General features: G+C 36.3%; 1 protein-coding gene across 1 annotated transcript; it reads right to left on the bottom strand.

Annotated features, from left to right (window-relative positions):
- Nucleotides 1-1368: 1368 nt before the first annotated feature.
- LOC103705687 (molybdopterin biosynthesis protein CNX1) lies at nt 1369-25069 on the bottom strand. The gene is made up of 13 exons (XM_008789497.4): nt 24694-25069; nt 23780-23906; nt 20580-20710; nt 16563-16664; nt 16397-16480; nt 16003-16230; nt 15381-15571; nt 9374-9478; nt 8963-9286; nt 3241-3398; nt 3035-3141; nt 2098-2154; nt 1369-1921 (listed from the first exon to the last, which is right to left on the bottom strand). The coding sequence occupies exons 1-13, from the start codon at nt 24883-24885 to the stop codon at nt 1712-1714; spliced, it is 2016 nt and encodes a 671-aa protein (XP_008787719.1). The 5' UTR covers nt 24886-25069; the 3' UTR covers nt 1369-1711.

The raw sequence follows: 25069 nt of genomic DNA, 5'->3' as shown, positions 1-25069 counted from the left end.
GCAAGCAAGTGATCGAGCAAGATGACAGCAAGGAGAGAGAGAGAGAGAGAAGAGAGGGGCGAGAAAGGAAGGAGAGAGATCAAATTGGTGGCACAAGAAAAGATGGGAAGTCTTTGAAATTTATAGCATTTTCCTTCCTCCATCCACACCATTTTGGGAAGGACAGTATCGTCCCCAAAGAATTAAAAAAAAAAAAAAAACAAATAGTGGTTCTCTTGGCGAGTCGCAACCCAAACTCCAACCTATACGTATATGACTTTCTATGCGTGTGCCGTATCCAGCATCCATCTCGGCAATGTGAAGTCATCCGTCCACTCCTTTCTTAGCTCTCTAGCCTCCATTGGAGCGCATGGATTCATGGATGGATCAGATGTATTTTCAGAGCCAAAAAGACCACCGATCATGTGCCCGCATAAAAATGATTAAGTACGTGCGCATATTCCCACCACGACCGCCGAAAGGAAAGTTTTAATTCCTTACCAAAAACTAAAAATAGAAAGCAAAAAAATTGTTACGGTAGGTTGCAGAAATAAATTATACGGACAAGGATGGGTAGTAATAGATGAAGGCAAATAAAAAGATCGCAATTCGTTCCCCCTGGACGGTGCATTGTATTTTTAAACCGTCTCCTTATGACTCCACTGTATGGATAAGTTCTATCACCCCTCGCTAGGTTATCCAATGCTCCCACGTGTATCACTCTTCGCCCCCTTCACTCGGCACACACGGTGCAGTACACTAGGTATCGTATCTAATCCATGGATCAGGGTTGAATCTTTCGCGCAAATCCACCGTTGTTTTTTTTTTTTTTTGGTAAAAACGGTATTTCATATAGATCTCACATGAGTATAGCCAGACAAATCAAAAGTAAGAAAATGATACAAGAGAGAGAGAATATCAACAACACTTTAAAAGCTATACAGTGGGTGATCCAATAGCGGAATCGTGTGAAGAAAGATGCCTCCTTTCATGCGAAAGATACAACTGCCACAGCGTAAGCCCCATGGGGGTGGCGATCTAAATGGCCCTCCACCCGCTCGTATGAACGTGAAGCGGGTGATGTTCCTTTTTCTAAATAAGGAATACTGCTAGGAATGAAAATCACTAGAAAGCAGAATAAATTGTGCGGAATAACCTATCTAAACCTGATTCGGTCTTTGAGGTCTTTAGTGTCACCCAAACTTAAATACCTAAACAAGTTCAAATCTAATTTTAGGTTTTGTAAGAACATCCCTAGTCAAAGTCAAAGTTGATAGCTTAATATATAACATATGTAATGCAGGTTATATAGGAGAAATTTTTAGTTGAATCAGATCTACTGCTGAGCTGGTAGACCGGTCCAACCACAAATCAACTCGGAGAAAGGGATGCTCTGGCAAAAGTTACTGCAAGCATTTCCTTAAATTGATCAACATACAAAAGACCAAGCAACACAAGACCCTCCAGAAGGGTGTCAACCAACATGAAACCATTGCCCCTTTCCATTAAATACAATGAAGGGGTCCTCCAAGATATGGCCTCAAGTCACATAAGTACATTTGTTTACTATGCAGGATTACTTGCCATCAAAGGATCTCTCCATGCAACTGGTAATTACATGGCCTACACATCAATGTTTTGCTCCTCCATCATCATTGATTTGCCCCTTCAACAGAAGTCTTTAACAAGAAATGGCGGCAAAATTCTATGCAGTCGATCTGCCTGATGAGTGTCAATGGGAGCATGAGCATTCTGAACCAGCAGTTGCAGCCTTAAAGCTACGCTCCCATTGGTCCACTGGTTGTGCTTCAGCATGTGGAATATGGCGAGGATGCTTCTCTCTTTTATCCCCTTTTATCTGCTTTAAGGCATGTTTAAGTGCCGGCAACAAGGCCTCCATGCACTCAGCAACAGCATTTGGATTACCAGGCATGTTGATAATCTAAGTATTTCAAAGAGAAAAATTAAGTGTTAAGATGGTAATTACAATAGTCCAAAAACTGAAGTCAAGAAAATAAAGCACAAGATAGGAAACGTGGAAAGAATGCGGAAAGTGATGCAGTCAAAAAAAAAGTGCAAATGGAAGAATAACTACTAGGATCAGATCAATGTCATTACCAATGTCGATCCTCTGATCCCAGCTGCAGCCCGAGAGAGCATTGCAAATGGTGTTACCTGTTCCCACATAAATCAACACATTTTCGCATGGATTAGCGGTCTGACTATAAGCTTAGCAAAATAAAGAGATAATGTAAATAATAAAAATATGCATCTTCTATGTAATTTGAATCAAGGCTTCTATGTCTCAATACCGGGTCCTATACCAATACCTTACCAGTATAGTATGGCAAGATATGGTATGGCACTTAGTATTGTACCATGTCGAGCCTATTTACCATACCAGTACAATACAATATACCAAATGATTTAGCATGTAAGACTTTGATTTTGATCAACAAATTCAAGATTTTTGTAGTTGACTACCAAATTATGATCCACAACATTTATTTATCAAAAAAAAAATTGTATATTTGGGGGCAAACATTTCAAGAGAAGTATAAAAACCTACAAACTCGACCAAAGAGAACATGTAGCAAAAGCTGCAATTTAGTTTGTTCAGTCATCAACCATATACATTTTTCTATGGTGGCCCAAGAATATGGACATTCACCAAGTTTGTTGCATGTGAAATATTATACAGAACATAGTAACAAATTCAAAATAAGAAGTTACGCCACCATTTGCAGATATATGTAATTCCATGAAAATTTGGGAATACTTAGATTAAGTGAGTAAATAAAGGAACAGAGTAAAGTACTGAAAACATTGGAAATATTTTGGCATAAATTGTGAGAGAAAAAAAAGCTATTGTCACAAAAAATCATCACTCGTAAAGTTAGATTCTCTTTTGATTAAGTTGGAATAGACTGGGACAAATGCAATGTTAGAGAATAATTCTAGGATTCTATTACTAGGGTTTAGGGAGCATAAATGCATTACAAAACATGTTCTTTTCAAACTTCCACTGACAAATTGTCATGAAACATGATGATACCTTGAGACCCTCTTGGAGCATCACAAGCACAAGACCAGGCGACTCTTTCTCTATTGAAGCCTTTGTAGCTTCAGGTGTAACATCTCTTGGTGAAAAGCCAGTTCCACCTTTTAGACAACAATATAATAAGAAATAGTCAACTACATAGAATGAAAAAGCATGAATAAGAACATGGATTTATTTCAGAATTAAAAGGAAAATGTCACCTAAAGTTAGAATGAGGTCAACTTTATCAATATCACTCCATTTTTGTAGCACATCCTTGATTTTATCTACTTCATCAGGAACTACAGCTGTAGCAACCACATGTGCTCCTCCCAGACTCTCTGAAGAAGAGTTCACAACAGAGATCGCTCTTGGGCCACTGCAGACACAAAGAGTTGATGTGCATGAAATAACCCTAGCCTAATAGTTTTCAAAAGCAGATAGGGTTTACTACAAATACATGTGTTTTTTTGAGCGGACAAGCTAGTGGAGCAACGAAACAAAAGTGGGACCATGTTTCCTGCATTATTTATAAGTCATAATAATGCCAAACAGAATTATATAAAGCTCCCAGTGGATCCTATGACAACGAAATTTGTAGTCACTGGTGCTATGTTGCCATCATCTGCAAAGAGCAACAGTAACTCAACTGCACTTCATTTTGCATCATGTATGTGACCCCTTTGAGATAACGATCCAAAGAGGCTTATCAAGATATGCATATTTTGTAGAAGTGAAGAATCCTTTCCCTTTAAAATAGAAAAAAGAAAGAAAAATACATTAAGGATTACTAACTATAATAAGATGTTATGCCTCAAAAACAACAAAGTTCTTACAAAAAAAAGCGAACATGCCAACTTGTCCACAGCAATGCAGTCCTCCAATTCAATGCAATCCAAAACAATAAAGGAAATACCGGAAACTTGTGGTGTCTCTTAATTTTCAAAAGATATATGCCAATTTCTAAGGAGATCTCCCACCTTTACACGTCCCCAAATTTTCAATCGCTAGCTTCTTTGGATCCAATATTACTACATTAGCTTTTAAGATCAAATCTTCCAACCTCTTGGAAAAGGAGTAGATGCTTTTAACACTTCTTGCTTCTAAGTCTGAAAACACAGTACAGAAGGAAGGAGGAATAAGAAAGACAGGAAAGAGGGCAAAGGACCTTGTCAAAACAGGCTGGCACTACTTTACAGCTCCTGGTGAACAGGGTATTCACTATTTGGGCATCAATTTACCATACTGCCCCTATGGTGGATGATTTTTTTTTTTTTGAGAGAGAGAAGGTGGCTAACTAAATATAAGTCCTCATTCAATTCTTCTGGAATGTGAGTCCAGACAAAGTCCATTTACCAAATTTTAGCTGGGGAAGGCCTTGGTTAGCTTTATGAATCAACCAACCACCACCATCAATGATCTAACCATCTCATCATCAACTCCACCTCAAGTCAAAACATAGATAGTGAAGCGTTCTAGTCCATTGAATAATTTCAATAACTTCACTGGTAAAGCCGTAAAGGTACATAAAGAATAGGTCAACAGCTTGATTCAAAGATATCATATCACAAGATACTATATCACAAGTGCGGACTTTTATACTTCCAAAACTTCTCTCAAGTAAGATAAGGTCTGCATGCTTGCTCCTCTCATGAAACACAGATTCATAAACCATAGCCCAGTTACCATGAAATCATTTTACTGGTAGTGTAACTTGAAGATGCATCTCAATCAAATAGACTATATTAATTCATGTCTCAACAAAGCTTTACTATGATTTGTAGTAAAATGATCCACATTTTGCCAGTACCTCTACCATGGTCTGCCGTACCGGTCCGTATCGGCCGGTACGGGCCGGTACGTACCGGTCCGGCCTGAGACCGGTACCGGATCAGCGTGAAATCCGGTACCGGTAATTTATTGTTGAAGAACCGGTACGGGACCGGTACGCCACCGGTACGGACCGGTACGCCACCGGTTTCGGACCGGTCCGCCACCGGTACCGGTACGGCGGACCTTGACCTCTACCATGTTATTGGATAATCTTCAAAATGGTACCCTTGTTGAAGGCACACATAAGATGCATGGTGCAGCAATAATGCTTAAGAGGTGGGTGTTTAGACGAAGATTTCGAAGCTGGTGCGCCATCCTAGGTTGTAGATGCCTGCTACTAAGGGCCAGCATAGTACCTCACCTCAATCCGGAGGAGGCATCTCTAAACAGGCACTCAAAAAATGCATGAGGCACTTGAGATACTTCAACATTGGTATCACAAATTTAAAGGTAAGAAGACCTAGAATCGTGCGTAACTTGAAACACAATAATCATAGAAAAAGAAATATTAAGCACACCAAATAATCAAAAATGGAAGTTATCAATGATGAAATCTAAAGATAATCTGATTTTCCCTTTTGTTTTAAATTTTGAGGGAAAGATGGGCAAAACCCTATCAGGCAAAAGCTAATGCTAGAGACACAAGAAAGCTTCCAAGAGTTCAAGATCAAGGACAAGTATTTGGAGTGCGCAGAATATCAATGCAAGAGGTTCTTATTATATCAGGACAATCTTATCATTGACTTCCTTGAGTCATCTGTCATGACAATGGTAGTGTGACTCCTATTTGCCAAATATTATTTTTTATATAAATGCAAGGCACTGAGCAGAAATCCCGCAGACTCTACCATCCTAACCACTCCTATCTTTTCATCAATATGGTTCACTTTAGGGAAAGAAACAGGACGTGCATCTCCCAAGAGTTAAAGAGTATGTTTATCAATTTACATAAATAATAAGATATACATTTGTTAACCAGATGGAAAAAAACATAAGCATCCAAATTTCATCTCAGAAGCACCCAAGGTTCGCCATACCGATACCGGACCCCGTACCAGTGCCGCACTAGTATAGTATCAGTACGGTACGGTATGAAATTTTTTTAGCTTACCGAGGGTCGGTACGCCACCTGTACCGATAACCGGTACGATAAGGTACACTCGGTACCGTCCGGTACGGCATACCATGGATGCACCACAACTATCTACACTTCACCTTAGATGCCAAGACTAGTCACAATTGTTCAATAATTCATAAAAGTTCATTTTTTATGGTCATCAATCCTCATACTAAAATATTTAAATTTGGAGCCTATGGAACTTCAAGTAATGAAATGCAAGATGGTACCTTTTCTTGGCAATCTGCAATAATTATGCTTCCATTACTCACCATTTAACATAATTTGCAAAACATAAAAAACAAGATCAAAAAATTTAAGGGACAATGTATCACACACACATAATCTTATTCAAATCATTGAAACATGCTGAGTAAATGCATGTCTTGCCAAATCTGTTAATATCAAGATGCACTGGATCATGGTATAGGAGAAACATTTACATATACATCAAAGCTTGTACCTATCACAAGATGACAAGATACAAAAAAATTTAAATATTAAATATAGAAGAATACTAAGTAATGTTTGAGCTAGTGTGTGAAAGAACCAATTGCGCAGAAAGAAATTAAAGTGCACCTCTAAAGAAAGGTCATTTTTTATTGTAAACATGGAAGATGTCAATAGAAATGGCGGAGAAAGAAATGAAAGTGCACCTCTAAAGAAAGGTCATTTTTTATTGTAAACATGGAAGATGTCAATAGAAATGGCGGAGAAATGGACAAAAGGTTCTTTTCTTTCCCAGCTGAGTAGAAGGACATATGTTTGACTTATGGAAAAAAGTTCATTTCTTTCCCAGTGAAGAGTGGCGGTATGGATATGAGGAAAACCAGGAGCAGAATGCGGCTCCTGAGAGTAGTACACCATGATGGAACCATTTCAATCATGACATTCATATTAGTAAATAACTTCTGTATCTTCTTTCTGGGTAGCCTATAAGCTAATCTCAAAGTTCTTGACTATAATTCCTTGTGTAATGAAGCCAAAGTCCATTATTCATGAATAAAATTAAAATATGGAGTTAATAACTCAGTTATATCTGAAAATAATGTGATATTTATTATATTGTTTAGGAGAAGCTTGGAAATTTTACCCGAACATAGGGTTGGTAGGAGAGGCAGAAGAAAAGCATGATATAAGAATGACTCTAATGGATCCCAAATGATGACTGTGGCAACCAGAAACATGGAAAACAAATAAAGACCATGGTATTTAGCCAAACAGGAGATTGAAAAAAATCATGATTTACCTAATCTCTCAACCAAACACAAAGGGAAAGATACAATTTGACGGATTGCTCATAGTTTGACACATTGATTGATAATTAAACAAATTTCACCAGGACAGAACTAAATTTCTAGCTGCCAGGAAGTTTCTTACATTTTAGAAAATGCTAAAATGTGGCAGAGACTGTTGACAGGTATATTCTTGTAAAAATCTTATGATACCACAATCAGATCAAAATCACCCTAAACTATCAGGATCTCATCCTTGGATCAGGATCGGCTGGGCAAATAAGATCAAGATCTATATCATGCATCATACAACCCCTTGGATCATGAGAACCAACTTGATGAAGATCTATATCATGCATCTGAAAGTCCATTTTATATGACTAATTGAACTATATATATATGGATTTGAGAAGCACTACTTGTATCTAAGAAGTCCAAGCATGTAAAATTAGCTATCTCATTTAGGGTTTTTGACTTCTAAAAAGTATTTTTTTAAAAAAAATGCAGAGTTTATAGAATTAAAATCAAGAGGTAAAATTCTCATACTTTTACAATCATCTGTTAAAATCTGGTTCTTTTCTCCTAAAAATATTCTGCTTACATGGATAATTGAAGTTGTAAATTGTATACAAATATCCTAAATAATTATTAACGATGCTTGTCTCATTAGACATGCTATGATGGTGAAGCTAGAATTATCATATGTATTGCACTGTATTCTTCACTCATCTACTTTATAATTGACCATTTTTCAGTTTTCACATTTTTATATTTTAAAATTTTCTAAGTAATTAAGAAAAAAAGAATCTTGCAATCCATGAAGTGAGTCCATGAACTGATCCATCTCCTAACCCCCTTGATTTAGACCCCGTTTGGCATTGCTATAGGTAGTAGAACTTTCAACTCTATAGCTTTAAGTAGCACAGCTTTTAATAAAAGTTTTTCTATTTGGTAACTATATTTCTAAAGCATTGTGGAACTTCAACATCAATTTGATAACCAAATCGAGAAAGTGCTTTTAGCAACAATAGATGACAATAAAGGATATTGTACTTTCAGTTGTCTAATTGTTTTTACCATCAAATACTGTTATTATAAAGTATTTCTAAGTTATAAAGTATTTATTTTGACATTTAATCTAAATAATAAAATAAATGATAATTTTATATTGGAGAATTTTTATTAAAATAAAAGCAGCTTCCTGACGAATCTAAGTAGAGCTCTGCTCCCCAGTAGACTTTTTTCAGCTTTTAGAGGAGACAAAAATCTATTTCAAAATTTTTACCAAACATCTCAAAATCAACCAAAAGCACTTTTGGCTCTCCAAACAGTACTTTTTTGGCCCTCCAAAAGCAATGCTACCTAGAGCATTATGACTCAATCACAACCCCAATAGCATTTCAAAGTATAGACTCTTATGGTTGACCTTGTCCAATCAAAAGACAATTGTTGCTATTATGTACTTGAGAACTTTCATCAACCAGTAAGAAGCTGATAATTTTATATTGGAAATGGCCTGTTTGCGATGGGTCCTGAACATCCATGTTTTTATACCAGATGATAAAAGTATGGTCACAAGAATAATCTTGTACATAGTCAACCAGGCTAGCTAAACGGTTGCAGGAATTAAAGAGAGCAGTAATGGTGGCTTTGTATGTAGATGAGAGAGATCTAAAATACAGATCATTCTCATGGCTCACAACCACGGAAAGTAACGATTCCAGTAAGTTCTCGATAATAAAAGCAATATACAATTACCTCCTATCAGGGCCACCACCTGATGCAACAGTGTCACTCACAGTAAGAATTGCTACTTTAACCTTCAATTCTTGAGATGTGGAAGCTGGTTGTGTAGTTGTGATATTACTTTGAATACTGTATCCTTGATGAAGTGATACAGATGTCATGCCATCAGCCATCTTACTCTGAGGAAAACTGCTTATATCTGAAATCAGAATAGCTCTAACAGAAGTTCCAGCTGTGAGTATCTTCCCAGTTGCAGGCAACTCTAACAAGGCATTTGCAGACTTCATGCTAAGAAGACGGCTGCTCATTTGTTGGCCAGTGCTCTCAGCAACAAAACTGCAAGAAACAAAAACATATGTATGTCTTTTAAGATACAAAACTTGAGTTTCACTCTTCAAACCCTATACCAATCATATTTCTTACCCAGGCCCACCAGATCCATCATCAAGCTCCCATCTTATTATGGCACGGTGATGCTCAGGACGATGAGGGTCTGTCCTTATAGGCTGTGCAAGGCGTGCAGACACTCTGGACAAACAGGTCCATGATATTCAAAGTTATGTCCCAAGAGGATGCTCTAAACAACATAGACTATGAGGAGTCGAAGCATAGGCACTAATATTACAAGATCAATCTTACAAAAAAATTTATTTCCATATTTTTTCCAGATAAGTAATGGTTAAGTATGTTGGTTTCAATGGGGAGACAACAAAATAAACTAAAAAATAAGAAAAACCAAGTGGCAAAATTTAAGTTTTAATGCAATGGATCTTATTTAACATAGCCATCAAGTGTATAAGAAAAGGGGGAAAACTATTCACCAAAGCCAGATGTTTAATTTCATTATATCAAGACTGACAAAAGTTGTTAATTTATTAAATCAGTGACAAAAAAATGAAAAATACTGAAATTATATGCCTACTAAAAATGTTTTCGTTATTTATTGTTATACTTATTATGACAAGGTTTGAATAATGTTGATATACCCTAATAGCAGACCCCTTATGAAGTCATTATTTATTGTTATAAAGGAAATGGCATCTGTTATACTACCCTGGACTGAAATTTCAGAAATACAAACTGTTATAACCAAGGTTTTCTGGTTAGCAACCCCTCACAGATGGTATGAGATGTTCCCTGCTGAGCTGGTACAATGTCAGCACAAAGGCTTAGTATGGGCCATACCAGCACATGGTATAGCTGCTATGCTGACTCCAGCAATATATCACATCTCAACAGGAGTGCACCATACCAACCAACCCACACCGGTAAGTCACCGGTATGGGGTCCGATACCAAGACTAAAAACCTTAGTTATAACAGCCATTATTAGTTGTCAACTTGTCATAATGAAAACTAATGGAAAATAACAGTCAAATAACAATGACCATTCACAAACTATATTTTCCTAATGCTGAAATTGAGATTTTTAAATTTATATTAGTTTATTCATGTGAATAACGAAAATCTCAAGCAGTGACTGTTATTCCCATTATGTAATGGTTGAAGCAGGAAGGCCTCTAAATAACAATTAGGTACATGTTACATATACAAATAGAGAGTAAAGCTAAAATAAAGGTTCGCAATCTTGGTACTAGTTACCATAATGGTCCAATATCCAGATGGTACAATATCATACCATACTGACATTTTACTTGCAAAAGCATACTGGTATGGCACCTGTTCCCTATTTTTTTATTTTTTTAATTATTATGGATTTTTTAAGTTTTAGGGATCTTGAAAATATGATTTTAAGGTTGTTTCAATGTTATTTTATTACATATTGGTCCTAGAGATTGTATGATTGCTTGATGACTACACATCAAACCACCTCATTCACTACCATGAATTACATAAAGTGGATCTACACCTTTTTAGAAAATAAAAGTAGTAATTTTTAAACATATCAGTGACTTTTATAATTTAATTTTACTTAATACATTCTGTAATTTATAAAATAATATAAAAACTATGCATGCTGTCCTAAATTAACAATACACATTGCCATATCTCTTGAGATTTTTAGTTGAATTAATAATTCTTAAGTTATTAAATACTTAAAAAAACTTGATAACTTATATGTTTTATCAAAAAATAGCTGAATACTTTAGAAAATATTTCTAAATTATCTATATAGAATCCTAATTTTAGTATTTTTTAATTTTTAAAATATATTAATTATAAAATATGGATTAACTTAGAACCTTAAAAGGGTATCGCATATATTTTACATATATTTTTTACAACCTATAGATTTGCCGTAATTACAACTTATTTTTTGAAATTTATTTGAATTTGGGCTTAGGTTCAGGCAGCCATACCATAACAAAACTTAAGCAAATTACTTCCGCAAAAAAGAAAGCATGTACCCTGCAAGCCCATAAACATGCTACCATTTTTCTTTAATTTTTAAACATTACATTATTATTATTATTATTACTACTACTATTTAAACCAAAAATATATTTTTAATCTAAACAATTACATGATCAAAGAAAAATTATGATTTCTTCTTCATGCATAAGTGACCCTTAGATCTACATCATATCACAAAATCAAGCCACAATATAAAATTTTGGCCTGATGTCTCCTTATTTTACTATTTTTCAGTCTATTTTAGACATAAAAAGACAAAAAAAAGAGAGAATAATGAAGAGGAGGTGGGGATTATACCTAATCATGTCTTGGATTAGGGCTTAGAACCACAAAATATCCCTTCTCCCCCAATTTTCCTCATTTTCCCACCCTTCCCTTCACATTTTTAGGAAAAAGGAGAGGAGAAGCCATCAGGATGCCTTCTCTCTTTTCAATTATGGGAGGGCCATGAACCAACTCGAACCAAGCCGTACTAAGCGAAAGCAGGCAGCTCCACTTAGTTCGGACCAAGGCCTAAGCCAAACCAGCAAATTGACCTAGTTCCACACTAGTTTAATTTGGTATGCTCCAAACAGGACGATTTGGGCTGGTTTTGCAAACCTTGGCTGAGACGCTATGAAAGTATATGGCCTTAAATACATCCTATGCAAAAAATAAATAAATAAATAAATAAAACAATGCAAGCTCAGATTGTTGATCATTATCTACAAAGTTTAAATCGCCTAGACCCTCAAAACCGTGTATCTTGGAGGTTTCTTGCCTATCTATCAACTTGATACAGTAATCGATAATTTTAATAGTACAAGACCAAACTTTTATCTGATTTATAGTTTAGAAAAATACAAATCAAATAGACTCTTGGTTTCTATGTGTTTTAAGATGTCTACTGATCAATGGTTTAGAATCTCAAACTATATTATGGCCTAAATATATTTTAGCTCACTAACTATATTGCTTACAAACACTAACACATAGCAATGAAACTTCCAAAACATGATTTTCGGTTTCTAGGAAATTAATCAGTGTATGCACAAATCCACTTTAGCAAGGCTATCATTAAATTTTTTGTATTGTAATATTTAAGGCATAATTTCTAGGCAATCAAACACGTAAATCGTTTTGTCTGTGTATACAAAGAGTTCACAAACATTACTAGTTCAAAGATGTTAGTGACAACATGAAATTTTTAGATATGATCTACAAGGTCCAGATGCTCTTAGAAAAAAAAATCATATATTTGGAGATCCCCTTGCCTATGCATGATGGCATGTAACATGAATACATTTACATTTGACCTGTCCAATATCTATATATTCTTCTCAAGGAATTTTACCCAAGTGTCACACAAATAATCATGTATAGATATCGAGTACGGTTACTTGAAGACAGATCTGGCAATTGGGTGTAATTTCGAAGCCAAGTTCTCAACAAAATATTAATGTTTAGAATTTTGAATTTTGTATTTGGTCATTTGAAGAGGGTCTAGGGATATTCGAGGGCATATTCAAGATGTCCTCTAGGAGCTTTTGACGTCAGATGCCCCCCCTCCCCCCCCCAAAAAAAAAAAAAACCACCCTGGTAGGTTAGTCAATAATAAGAAAGAATATAGATATCTTGACACTATAGCATGCATTATTTATGCCTCAAAAACAGGATTGGTTTTGATTCTTTATTTAAAAATTTGTAGTTATACTTGGACCCAGAAAAGCGATATAGAGATTAGAGGGGTTATTGTTTGTAGTTCAACTGAAATTTGTAGTTAAACTAGAGTATGGTTACTTGAATACAGATCTATGACTATATACAGGACTTCAAAGAGTAATTTTTGTTGGCAATCGGGTGCAATTTCAAAACCAAGTTGCCAACAAAACTTAATGTTTAGAGTCCTGTATATGGTCATTTGAAGCGAGTCTAGGGATATTATAGGGTGCATTCATGAGGTTTTATAGGAGCTATTTGATGCCAGATTTTTTTTCCCATTTGAAGGTTAGATATATCCTCAATTTGCCCCTCCCAGGATCCTGGATAGTTGGGACCATAAGTGGGTAATGGCCTTTTTTAGTAGATTAATCAATAATAGAAAAGAACACTGTAGCATGCACTATTCTTACTAATAAAAACATTAACAGTTTGATTCTTTATTTACAAATTTGTAGTTAATCTAGGACACCAAAAAACAATACTGAAGGGGCAGATACTAGTCCACATAAAGGGTATAACTGGTGGCTAGGGACTGATTTTGAATTTTTTAGACTAAAATGAAGTAGAAAGGACTAGTACGGCTATCATTCCAGCATAGTTATTTGATCTCTAACCATTTTTTATTTCTATTCCTATTTCTCCTTCTATTTTTACAGTTTCTTTATCACCTATTACCATTGATTCACTGCATCACTGATCAGATATAAGCAGCATTTTCTAATATGGTTATCACATTCTGGCATCACTGTTTCTTTTATAACCGATTCTTGATCCTACAGCACCCCCTACAAGCCCTTTATGTCTAGTTCAGACCTAAGAAGCCTTTGGCGTTGGTCGCACCTCTTCATCACCCAAACCTAGAAGATCCGTGCACCATTCCACTGGTTTCTCATTATAAATCCCTAAGAAATCTTTTTAGGCCTTATTATAAAATCCCAAAAACTAATCTCTCTCATTAGTTACAAACCCTAGAAACCCATGGAGACTTTGTTTATCCTCTCCCCATTATAAACCATAAACTTACAGTGATGACGTATGACCTCATCCAAAAAGTCTAGCCATAATATGTTATTTGGATTCCTCGGCCCCGGTGAGTAACTAATTTAGAACTAGACATACCCTCATGAATCCTTGCATACTCACCTTCTTTTAAGCCCTGCATTCTCGCCAGGCTAAGGGTCTAAATCCAGTCAAATCCGATCACGAACACCACAATTAGCCCATATTCGGCTCTAATAGGCCTATGCTGCAACATCCCCTAGTCCATGTGTCATAGGCCGGGCCCACTCCGACACTATTTGTAATAATCCAGAACCTCATCCAAAAAGGCTAATCATAATATATTATTTAGACTCCATGGCCCTATATATAAGTATCCAAGATCTCCCAGGCTCCCAGCAAATAAACGATGTGGGACTAAATGCATACCCTCATGGGTCCTCATACTTACATTAATCTAGTCTATCCAGAAGTTTGTTGTACGACAGCAAATCCTAGATTCTTCAAAACCCTAACGAGTGTCAACCCTTGTGGTCTAGCATTGATCATAAGTGACCCTAAGCCTCCTTTGTCCTGGCTACATCGAGAATACTATCAATTTATTGACTCATACAAAAAGAAATTATATAAGAATTGCGTGATAAACATTAATATCTTGCATATAATAACAGAAGCATGTTGTATCATCTTAGTATAGCACCAATTGATAGAAACTAGAAAGAATTAGCACATAGATTACAAATAAGCGATTGCTACATACTGTAAAGGCTGGACTTGAACAATAGGAATCGAAGAGCCTATTTTATTTGAATTATGTTCTAATGAATGAGAAGGTAACACATTTGGCTAGATGGATACATGAGTTGCCCAATCGTTTTGGACATTTCATCTATGGAATTACTGTGTGGTGGGTAAAAAATGCATCAACACAATGGTGGAATGTTTTTCTGGAGATTATATAGCTCAAATATTTTATGGAATGGTCTATACAAGGCTTTAAAAATTGAGATATGGCCCCACACCGGTCATTGGCCGGTGTGGTACAAACTATAGTAGATACGATACTGATACAAGGTACTAGCCATCATTGTACCAACAAGCAATACCTAGAAGTAGGCAGTTGGTCTTGGGCCATTTCGGGCTGGCCTGGGCAATTTGGCTCACAAATCAGTCCCGAGGGGTTGATGAGCATCAGTTACTAGCTGATATAGTGCATATGTGTGTGCATATCATGATGGCTTCAAATCATGCATCAACTGACCTTATGTTTCATCTAAAACAACTTGATGTAATGCAAAAAGAAAAAAGAAAAAAAAGTTTAAAGGTATAAGTGTATAACATAGAATGACAGCAACCTCTGCAGCTGTGGATTTGACCAACCAGAAAGATGCCGAATTGCAGGGACCACAAAAAGATTGAAGCAAACCAAACAGCTCACAGGATTTCCTGGCAAACCAAATGCAAGGACTGTCTTAGCAAGTTTGTTCTCTTTTGACTTAATAGTAATCTGTGCGAACATCAGGGGCTTCCCAGGTTTCATAAGTACCTGCAGAATTTCACAAAAAGCAACACTATTGGTAAAAGCTCGCCAACTGTTTAGAGTGCTAATTAAGAACTGGTGGTTTTCAAACCTACATGAACATTGTGTGGTGGCATGTATGTACATGGAATAATTAATCATGATGTCTATTTCTTGGACATGACATATATGAACTTATGGTTATTGGAAAGCGAGCTTCTTAAGCCCTTTTGTTGTGTTTTCCTGCCCAGTCAAATTACAATTTAATCATGCTTCTTACTTTTCATATTGGTTTTACCCTATTTAATATCCATAGAAAATCAAGAAGAATTTTACAATCTAAGATCCCACCTGATCAAGTTTCCTCTTAATATATGGCAAGTTTACCTTTACATTTTTGGAATGTAAAGGATGTTTCAGCAGGAGAAGAAAAGAACATAGATAAGTCACCAATATACCTTTTCAAAATGAATGATTCCCCTTTTTGCCAAACAAGGCTTAACAAAATCCCTATCTCCCATGGAAACACCACCAGAAGTTAAAAGTATATCGATACCAGAATCAACAGCCACATTTAGAATCTTATTTATATTTTCTTCATTGTCTCTAGCAATACCAAGATCAACGGTTTTGCATTGCTGCTGCATAGCAGCTGCTAGTAGCATAGCACGGTTAGAATCTCTAATCTGCAAAATGAAACAATACGGCCATCAGAAATTTGCAGCATATTTAAGGCTCGGATGACTGATGACCCTTACAATACAACAACACATAAACTGAAGGAACAGCACATACTCTGACTTTGCAAAGCTATGAAGCTTACATAATTATAGAGTAGCAATAAAGTACAACCTGGCCACGGCTTAGAGTTTGAGTTGCTGGCTCTATGAGCTCATCACCTGTAGAAAGCACTGCAACAGTTGGTCTAGGGTACACCTGCATGCAAGAAGCTCAGTCTAGCACCAGTTTATCCATTCATCCAGGTAGACTTATGTGAAAGCCAAATGATCATGAATACCTTCACCATTGTGACTCCAACAGTAGCAAGCAGACCAATCTCAGGACTGCCTATTTGCTCTCCCAACTTCAATACTGTGGCATTTTTCTCAATGTCAAATCCCTGTTTAGTCATTTAACAACAGAATTTGGAACAGTTTGTTTATTCAGCAAATTCTAAACAACAATTAACCTCAACTTGTTTACTAGAAACTGATTACTTTTTTCAAGTTCTAACTCTAAAAATCTTATTTGCAGTAAAATGTCTGAATATGTGCTTTTACTAACTGTACCATAATTTCCAAGAACGGAAAATCATGTGTTATTTAACATGATCAAATATATCGACAAAGCAAAATACTACTTATATAAAATTTCCATGTAACAAGATAATACACTAGCTAATCCAATTATCTGAAGGTTTTGTCATATCTGAGGTCAACCATCCAAAACAAGTTATTCTCCTATTTCAGATCATGGATGTAGCCTCACACAATCCGGTAAGCCACTACGTAAACTCTTATTTTGTTATACGCAGCCTGGTCATCAATATGACTTGATACACACTATCTCATAGAGATCCCTCATGTCCAGATACATGCAAAGACTATCACAGAATAAAAGCATCATCAATCCTGATAATGTGATTTCAACTAGACACATTCTCATGTCAACCTGTCAGTGTGACATGACACACCCAAATGCTTGCATGGAGCCTACTCAAGCAAGTGAGAAATATTGCCACCAGGTTGGGCCTTAGCTTTGACATATTTAAGAAGTAAGGAACCAAGGTGTTGATTCTCCCTCAATTGCTTTACTCCATTGACCTGAGTCTTGTACAAGATTCTTATGGACCTCGTTAATCTAATAACATCTAAACATCTCATGCAAAAAGAAATACATCTAAATATGTATGAAAGAAGTAAAGATAATTTCATTTATGCCTAAATTAATGTGTCTCATACAAAAATCTTGGCTTTTTTAGGGAACATTTCCAGCAATGAAGAGGACAGTTGAACTTCTTGACTTCGTTGTTTATAACACAAATACTTAGTGCACCCCCAAAACATATCAACAATTCATTTTCCAACATCATCCTCAAATCCTAATTACAAAAGTGTCATGGCTCAAACAGGTAAAAAAAGTTCGAGGGAAGAAAGGAAGGATGAACTGACTTCAAGTAAGAAATGTGAGGAATATAGGACAGAGTCCGACAAACCATAACCAGAAAAATATAAATCATGATTGCTTTCTCTCACACCACCACTAACATTCCAAAGTTGCACTACTAGAGATGCAACCATGAAACCTTAAGGCAACTTTGAATTCCTATTATTGGACACATGATCTGTCGTACCGGTCGGTACGGGCCGGTACATACCGATACCGGATAGAACTGGTATGGTATAGCTACATTTTTCAGTTCCGACCATTCGCAATCCGCACCGGCCGGTACCGGCCCGAACCCACCGGCCCGTACCAGCTCCAATTTTTTTTTGTCTTTTGGCCCAAACCAACCAAACCGGTACCGTATCGATTCAGTTTGATATGGTAACGGTACTGTACCGGTACCGACGTCCACCGGTACGGTTGGTACGACGGATCTTGATTGGACATAAACTGATCATTAAACTCAACCCCTCTTCTTTACCAGAGTGGAAACTTTGTAAGCTTAGAATGTTTTCGGAATTGTGCAGTATGTGTCAAGAAAAAAAGTCTTTCTCACAAAGAATAATTAAAAAATTCATGAGATTTTACTCTACCGCTAAAGTGGCTAAGCTTTTAGAAGGAAACAACAAGTCCAAGACTCCAATAGGACATGGTTTTTACAACAAAACCTAAATAAATGGATCATCATGCTTGAAAGCTGATGACAGAGAACTGTTGATCAGCAGTTCAAAATTTAATGGGGCAAAAAAACTTGAGCCCATGGCTGACATGCAAACAAAGAACCTCTACACCTATAGGATGATCCATAAACAACAGGAAAATCATTCCTAATCTAAGCTTAGAAAGGTGGCAATCAAGGATAAAATCCCTGTACCCATCTGATCTGGTCCTGGGTTGGTACGGTATCCTGCCAGTCTAAAACTAAAAGCTGAATGACCATTCACAGTAAGAAGGAAGAGGGGGGGAAAAGCTAAAAGAAATTGTCCAAAGATAACAAGTCATCCTGTGTCAGGATGCAATCGTCCCGGTCCATCCCAGTTACCAAGATGTTAGGATGTCCCAGTCCATGAGGAAAGCAATGTCCTAAGTGTGCCTCAACTCTCAAGCATTTTTATCTTATCAGAATGGTATAGTACCAGCATGATGCACTGACATACACTGGACCCAAATCCTGGTGGCAATAAAATTGACAGTTCCACCTCTAAACCATGAAGAACATGATGTTACACCATCTCAATGTTTAAAATGGATCCTTTGCTAAGCAAAAATAGCAGACATTTTTTAGCATGAAGTTACTTTTTGAAACTTGTTGATGCAACCATCTACACAAACTAACTACAATAAAAATTTCGGGCTCAACCTTACTTGCCATCTAAATGACAATCAGCAAGACACTTGAAAATATTTAAGAAGGATATGCATGATACATATATTGCATTGCCCATCTATAATCTTGATAATATGTTATATTTACTAATAAATTTTTATCTTTATTATTGAGTTCTTGTTTAATGTTTTAGTATTCATTTTATCATATCTTTCTCGCCCTCTCCCCCATTTCCAAGGCCCATGTATACCAATTACCAACTATTGTTTGCTAGGCACATCAGAAAACCAAAAGGAGGCTAAGTTCGAGTTTGCTGGTCATATAACTACGCATAATATTATGGTATAGATTCTCATTTAGTTATGATTCATAACAAATGCCAACTTGCTGTCTTATAGAAGAGAATTTTATTATCAATGGAAGACCCATCATGATCAGATTGAGTATACCCCTATCCCATGAGCCAATGAAAAATATGGAAGGCTGACTATAAGTCAATGGAAAATTATAGAAGAATTTTAAATCACAAAGTAATGTTTATCCAGTAGTTGCTGTGAATGTATTGCTAGATAAGCAACATACCAGCATAACCAAAAAGTTGTTGAGAAGTGGACAAAGGTTTGGTAGGTCAATGTCTACAGGCAATGCATGACAACATAATCTGCTTACGGTAGGAAATGACTTAAGAGTCGGACAGGTTATCATCCGTCAGCAAACACTACAATCTTGCCCTAATTATACTGAGAAAAATGGATAAGGGATAACTAAGTCATCAACCAATAGTGATAAGCCCTTACTAATATTAATAATGATGAACAATCTATGAATTTGGCTGAAGTTAGTAGCTCACTTAGAAACAATGCTTTTGCAACAATGCGCAATTAGAATGAAATCAAAAGTCTCCTGATCAAATGGACCAGTGGCAGGCAAAAATTTAGTCCCATAAAAGAAGACATGGACTCTTTGGAATCTAAGAGTGAAGAACTAGGAAAAAGATATGTGGAGTGTGAACACTGCATGCTTACAAGAAACTAAACAGCTAGGAGCTTACATATACAATGCAGAATAATTCTATAAATCAAGTTGGAATATCAAATGAGAAAAAGTTTAGATGAAACTATTGATGGTAGAAAATAAGTAATAGACTGGTATATATGATGTTTGTTCTAGATTGTCAGAGCACCATAAGTAGCTTTAAACTTAAGGATAATCTGAAGCAATTTTGGGAAGAAACGGGATTGATTTGAGAATTACAGTGTAAGAAAGGACGTCAATAGGCTGTGCATTACACATTCCTTTCAGAAGAAACAATGTGTGATATGCGAAAAAAGGCAGGTATATGGTGGGTTTGGTGTTAGGAATCTGATGGGGGATTCAATACTTAATTTTGCAGTGACTTATAATCTCACAATAGCAAATATATTTATAAAATGAGAGAGAAAAATTCAGTTACAAATAAGTGTGGATCAGATGTGTTGCTTTTACTGCAAGATAAATTTTGACCATAATATAAAAAAACTTAAATGAGTTACAATAATATACCACATTACGGATATCATGTCCTGTGGGTACTTTAACCAATATCTTGACCCTCTTTGAGCCATCTGCACTGTCAGTCACTTTTTCAGTATCCTCAACTTGCACAACAGAGTCAGCACCATCGGGTATCGGTCCTGAAAGGTAAATAAATAAATAAATAGATAAAGGACAAGAGAGAGGGAAACATAAGTAATATGTTGATACGAGAGTGAAAAAGGTATCTTATTTAAGTGGAAGGGATAGAACATTTTTGTGTCATGTACAACTGTTATACTTCTCTTTTAAAACTAATTTACTGATCTTATATTCTTAATAAATATTACCAATATTCTCAAACAACTTATATCAACCACAAATTGCTAACGAACTGTATCATATTTTAGGTCTTAAATGTTCTGGAAAGAAATATTTCAAACAGAAAAAATGGAATAAAGGGACCAGCTAGAGTTTTGTGTTGGAATTTGCAGAAAAATGTGCAACGAATTTGATAGTTGCACACCTCTCAGCAAAAATGACCAAGCTGATGACACACGTCACAACCATTGCACTATAATATACAACTATAAGACCTATAATCTGGCATATAACTTTCAAGATGTGGTTGAGTGACAACATATAAAATTCCTAGGTTAATTTAACAAAACTATTTTATGCTTCTGAATTGATAGTGTCTCCTTAAGTTTGCACTAGTCATGCTATAACAGAGAAAATTTAAACACCAGAATTGAAAGAAGATTCCAACCCATCATTCAATACGAGAATAAAGAATAAGGTAGACTCAAGATGGAGCTTCAGAATAGTGAGAACTGTCAAAACCAAGGTTTGCCATACCGGTCAATACCATACTGTACTGGACGTACCGTACCGTACCGATACCGAACTAGTATGTAATCTCATACCATACCGACACTCAGTATGCTTTATTGTCTCATACCATACCGTATACTGACACTGTAATAGGATGATACCGTTACAGGGTCAAGAACCTAGACGGCGAACCTTGGTCAAAACAATGTCAAGGAAAAGAAGAGGATAACAGCAATATCAAGGGCACAGCAACTTTTTTAGAAGTTTAATTTCTAGATGTGAAGGCATTTTAAAAAGTAAGAATATTACTTGTGATTGCATTACTCATGAAGTCTATGGAAAAAAAGGAGTAGTTTAGCAAAGAAGTTACAAAATCAATAAAAGCTTCAAACCCACTAGCAGTTCTACTCAAAGTGCCCTAATTAGAAATAGATCTACTTTACATAATTTTAAACTCCATGAAGCAATAAAGAGAGTATTTGAAGAGCGCATGCTTTCTACAACTATAAGAGGGTGAGCATTGGCACAGCAAGAAAGGTTGCTGCATTGACATGTGGGTGCCATAGGTTCAAAATATGGAAACAACCTCTCCGTGCACGAGTGTAAACATCTGATCCTCCCCAAACCCTACAGTGGTGGAAGCCTTATACACCGAGCTGCCCTTTTTTAAGCTTTCCACAACTATAAGAAGACATCATAGTTTTGAATTGAGCCTCCAAATACAATTCTAATTAAAAGTTGGTCGTGCATTTTCATCCCCAAAGACATTTGTTTTTGTTCTTGTCCTGCCAAAGAATGAGATCCAAGATTTCTAAGTGTTCATTCTTTCGAATCTTGATACCAGACATTAGCTGAGACTCTCAAATCTTGATATCATTGATACTGGAGTATAAAATGTGTTAAATTGATTTGATAAAACTATAAAATATCCTGCCATTCACTAGATAAGTTCTAATGCACAAGATAGAGGGAAACCAAAATAAATTCACGCCCTATTTGCAATTGCAGCAATTTAGTCTCCTTAAGGAGGAGTTCCGGTTTATTATAATAACATATATCGAAGAATATCTTCCCACAAATGATCATTAAAATATGTCAATCATTCTCTTCTAAGTTCACCTACCAAAAACAATATTAAGATCAATAAGGAATAGGAATCAAGTCAACCAACATCTTTAAGAGCAAGCACATGCAATGCACAAGCCAAAGTTGAGAATTGTCGTGCACTTACAATCCCAGACATCTATCTTACTTTATTTTAAAAAAAGTAAAGAGACCAAATCATAGATTGGCATATCACATGTCATTGGCACGCCATTTTGACACAGCTCCATATGTACCATGCTATGTTGTGCTGAGCCATTGTTTTGCACGCACTGGAACTCGGCTGCATACCAAGCATTGGCACCCGGCCAGTATCTTGCGAATGCTACGTGCCGATGTGCGGTATTCACCTTGTCATATCGTGTATGCCAAATTGCACTTTAATCAATGAGACAAAAAGGAGTTTGCCTCATAAAAAATGGGAGTATTTCTATCAAAGAGATAAGAAGCAAGCACCATAAGGCTTCATTTCCGGTCTATGATAGATTTTGCATAAACATAGTAAAGATTCCTGAAAAATCAATTCATTGGCCTTCAAAAATATGCTTGCCAAGAAATTTATTGATTTGTTAATAAAAGGAAAATTATTTTCGTAATATAGTTCCATTGTTAACCTTTACAGAATATTGTATTCAATATGAAAAGATGTTCAAAAATCTTGGTCCATTGATTACTCAAGGGAAAATGAAGGTTGCGTGAACACGAACTACATGGACTAAGGTCAAAAAAGAAGTATCGCCAAGGTTTCTTTAGTAAGACAACTAACAAGAAAGCATCCTTAATATACCTTTTGCCAATTCATGATCTAACAATGTAAAACAGTGTGATTTTACGATCTCACGCTCAGAAGCAAAGATAGAAAGTTTGATTTCTTTTATAAATGTTGATTCTGATTCTAGAATCAGAAACCTACATTTGTTAAATATCTAGAGTCTCACAAAACATTTTAGAATCTTCTGTTAAAATTTCTTAAACTGACACACGAAGGATGTTATTTTTTTCTTCATGCTCCTTTGAAAAGCAAATGTTTTACATTAATTGATCACTAATGAAAAATCTTTACTGAGAAAGAGATTGTTTATCATCAATATGGCAATGAAATGGTTTTAAATTTTGTGTTGACAGGAATTGTGAATGAAAGTTACAATTCAATTTTTTCCGCTGTAAACAGATTAATGTGTTGAAATCTGCGCAATTTGCATAGAAAAAGGCACCTGTCTAGCCACCTAAATTTTCTGAAATCAGAACTATATAATGCTGAAAAGATAAAGATCATAATAAAATATAATCACCTCCAGTTGTCACATATGCAACAGTTCCAGGAGTGACTGTCACGCCAATGCCATCATTTCCAGCTCTTGATTCAGTAATTACTGGATATTCACCAGGCCCATCTGAAGCCACTACGGCATAACCATCCTGCAACAAAAGTATCATTTTCAATAGTTGTTGACTTCAAAAAGATCAAAGACAGTTTCTTCATAATTACACAAGAAGAAAGGAATAAAATCCAATACAAACGGCAAGCCCTAAAATATTATATATATATATATATATATATATGGAGAAGAAAAATATAATTGGATAGGAGAAATGATAACAAAGCATGTCAAAAGTAAAATTACATAGATTAAAACAATTAACCTAGTAGCATACCCATAAAACCATGTTGTGATATTTGAAATTTAAGGTGTTACCATTGTTGATGACCAAAATGAATTATCATAACGCCTATGCCCTTATGACAGTTTCTTTATCTCTTGTTTCCTATATGTAGCAGGTAATTCATCTGACAAATATATGCTGCGATAAATCTGAAAAGCTTCATCCATTTAGGGTGCATTTAGACAACTTAAATTTAAAAATCATGATCTTATCTACTTCTTTAATTTACAACTTTTCAATTTTGAAACTTGATTTATTTTTTAAGTGGAAGTTTGGTTGTATTGGCATTAGCATTAAAGGTGCTCGACCATTTGTATCGATCAAATAGAACTTTTCTATAGCGAAATTGAATGCTCAAAATCCCATTGATATTCCTTCTAATTGCACGCAATCTTCTAATCGGACTTCTTAACAACTTAATCTAAGCATCAATTTCCAACAAAATGACAAGAAAAAGCATCCAATCTTTACGAAGAAGTATTGAAACCAACGAGTCGAGAGATTTAAGAATTGGAGTGAGGCAGAAAGTGGATCTCCAAACCTTGATGGATGCTCGATACGGTGGTAAAGGATCGGGGGCGCGGACGTCCTCGGCCAAGACCAGCCCGAAGGCTTCGTGGAGCGGGACGGTGACCGCCGGCAGGCGCTCGGCGACGCTGAGGACGATGCGGAGCGCTTCCTCGGCGGAGATCATGGCGGAGGAGGTTGACGACGGCGGTGGGGGCAGGCTCATCCTGGGGACGGACCGTGGCGGCGGCGGCGGCGCCTCCTCGGATAAGAGGCTAAAACAGTAAAGTTTTGACTTTGCGATGAGCGTCGCGGTGTGGTGTCTTGCAGCTTTTCTTCGAGATTTGACGTCCTTTTCTTTGAGGGCGGCGGGCTGAACGTTTCGACAGCGAACTCTGTTTCGCTGAGAC

Source organism: Phoenix dactylifera, chromosome 9 (genome assembly GCF_009389715.1).
Source record: "Phoenix dactylifera cultivar Barhee BC4 chromosome 9, palm_55x_up_171113_PBpolish2nd_filt_p, whole genome shotgun sequence".
Taxonomy (NCBI): Eukaryota; Viridiplantae; Streptophyta; class Magnoliopsida; order Arecales; family Arecaceae; genus Phoenix; species Phoenix dactylifera.
Note: the sequence above shows the minus strand (reverse complement) of the source record. Positions and strands in the feature narration are given on the sequence as shown.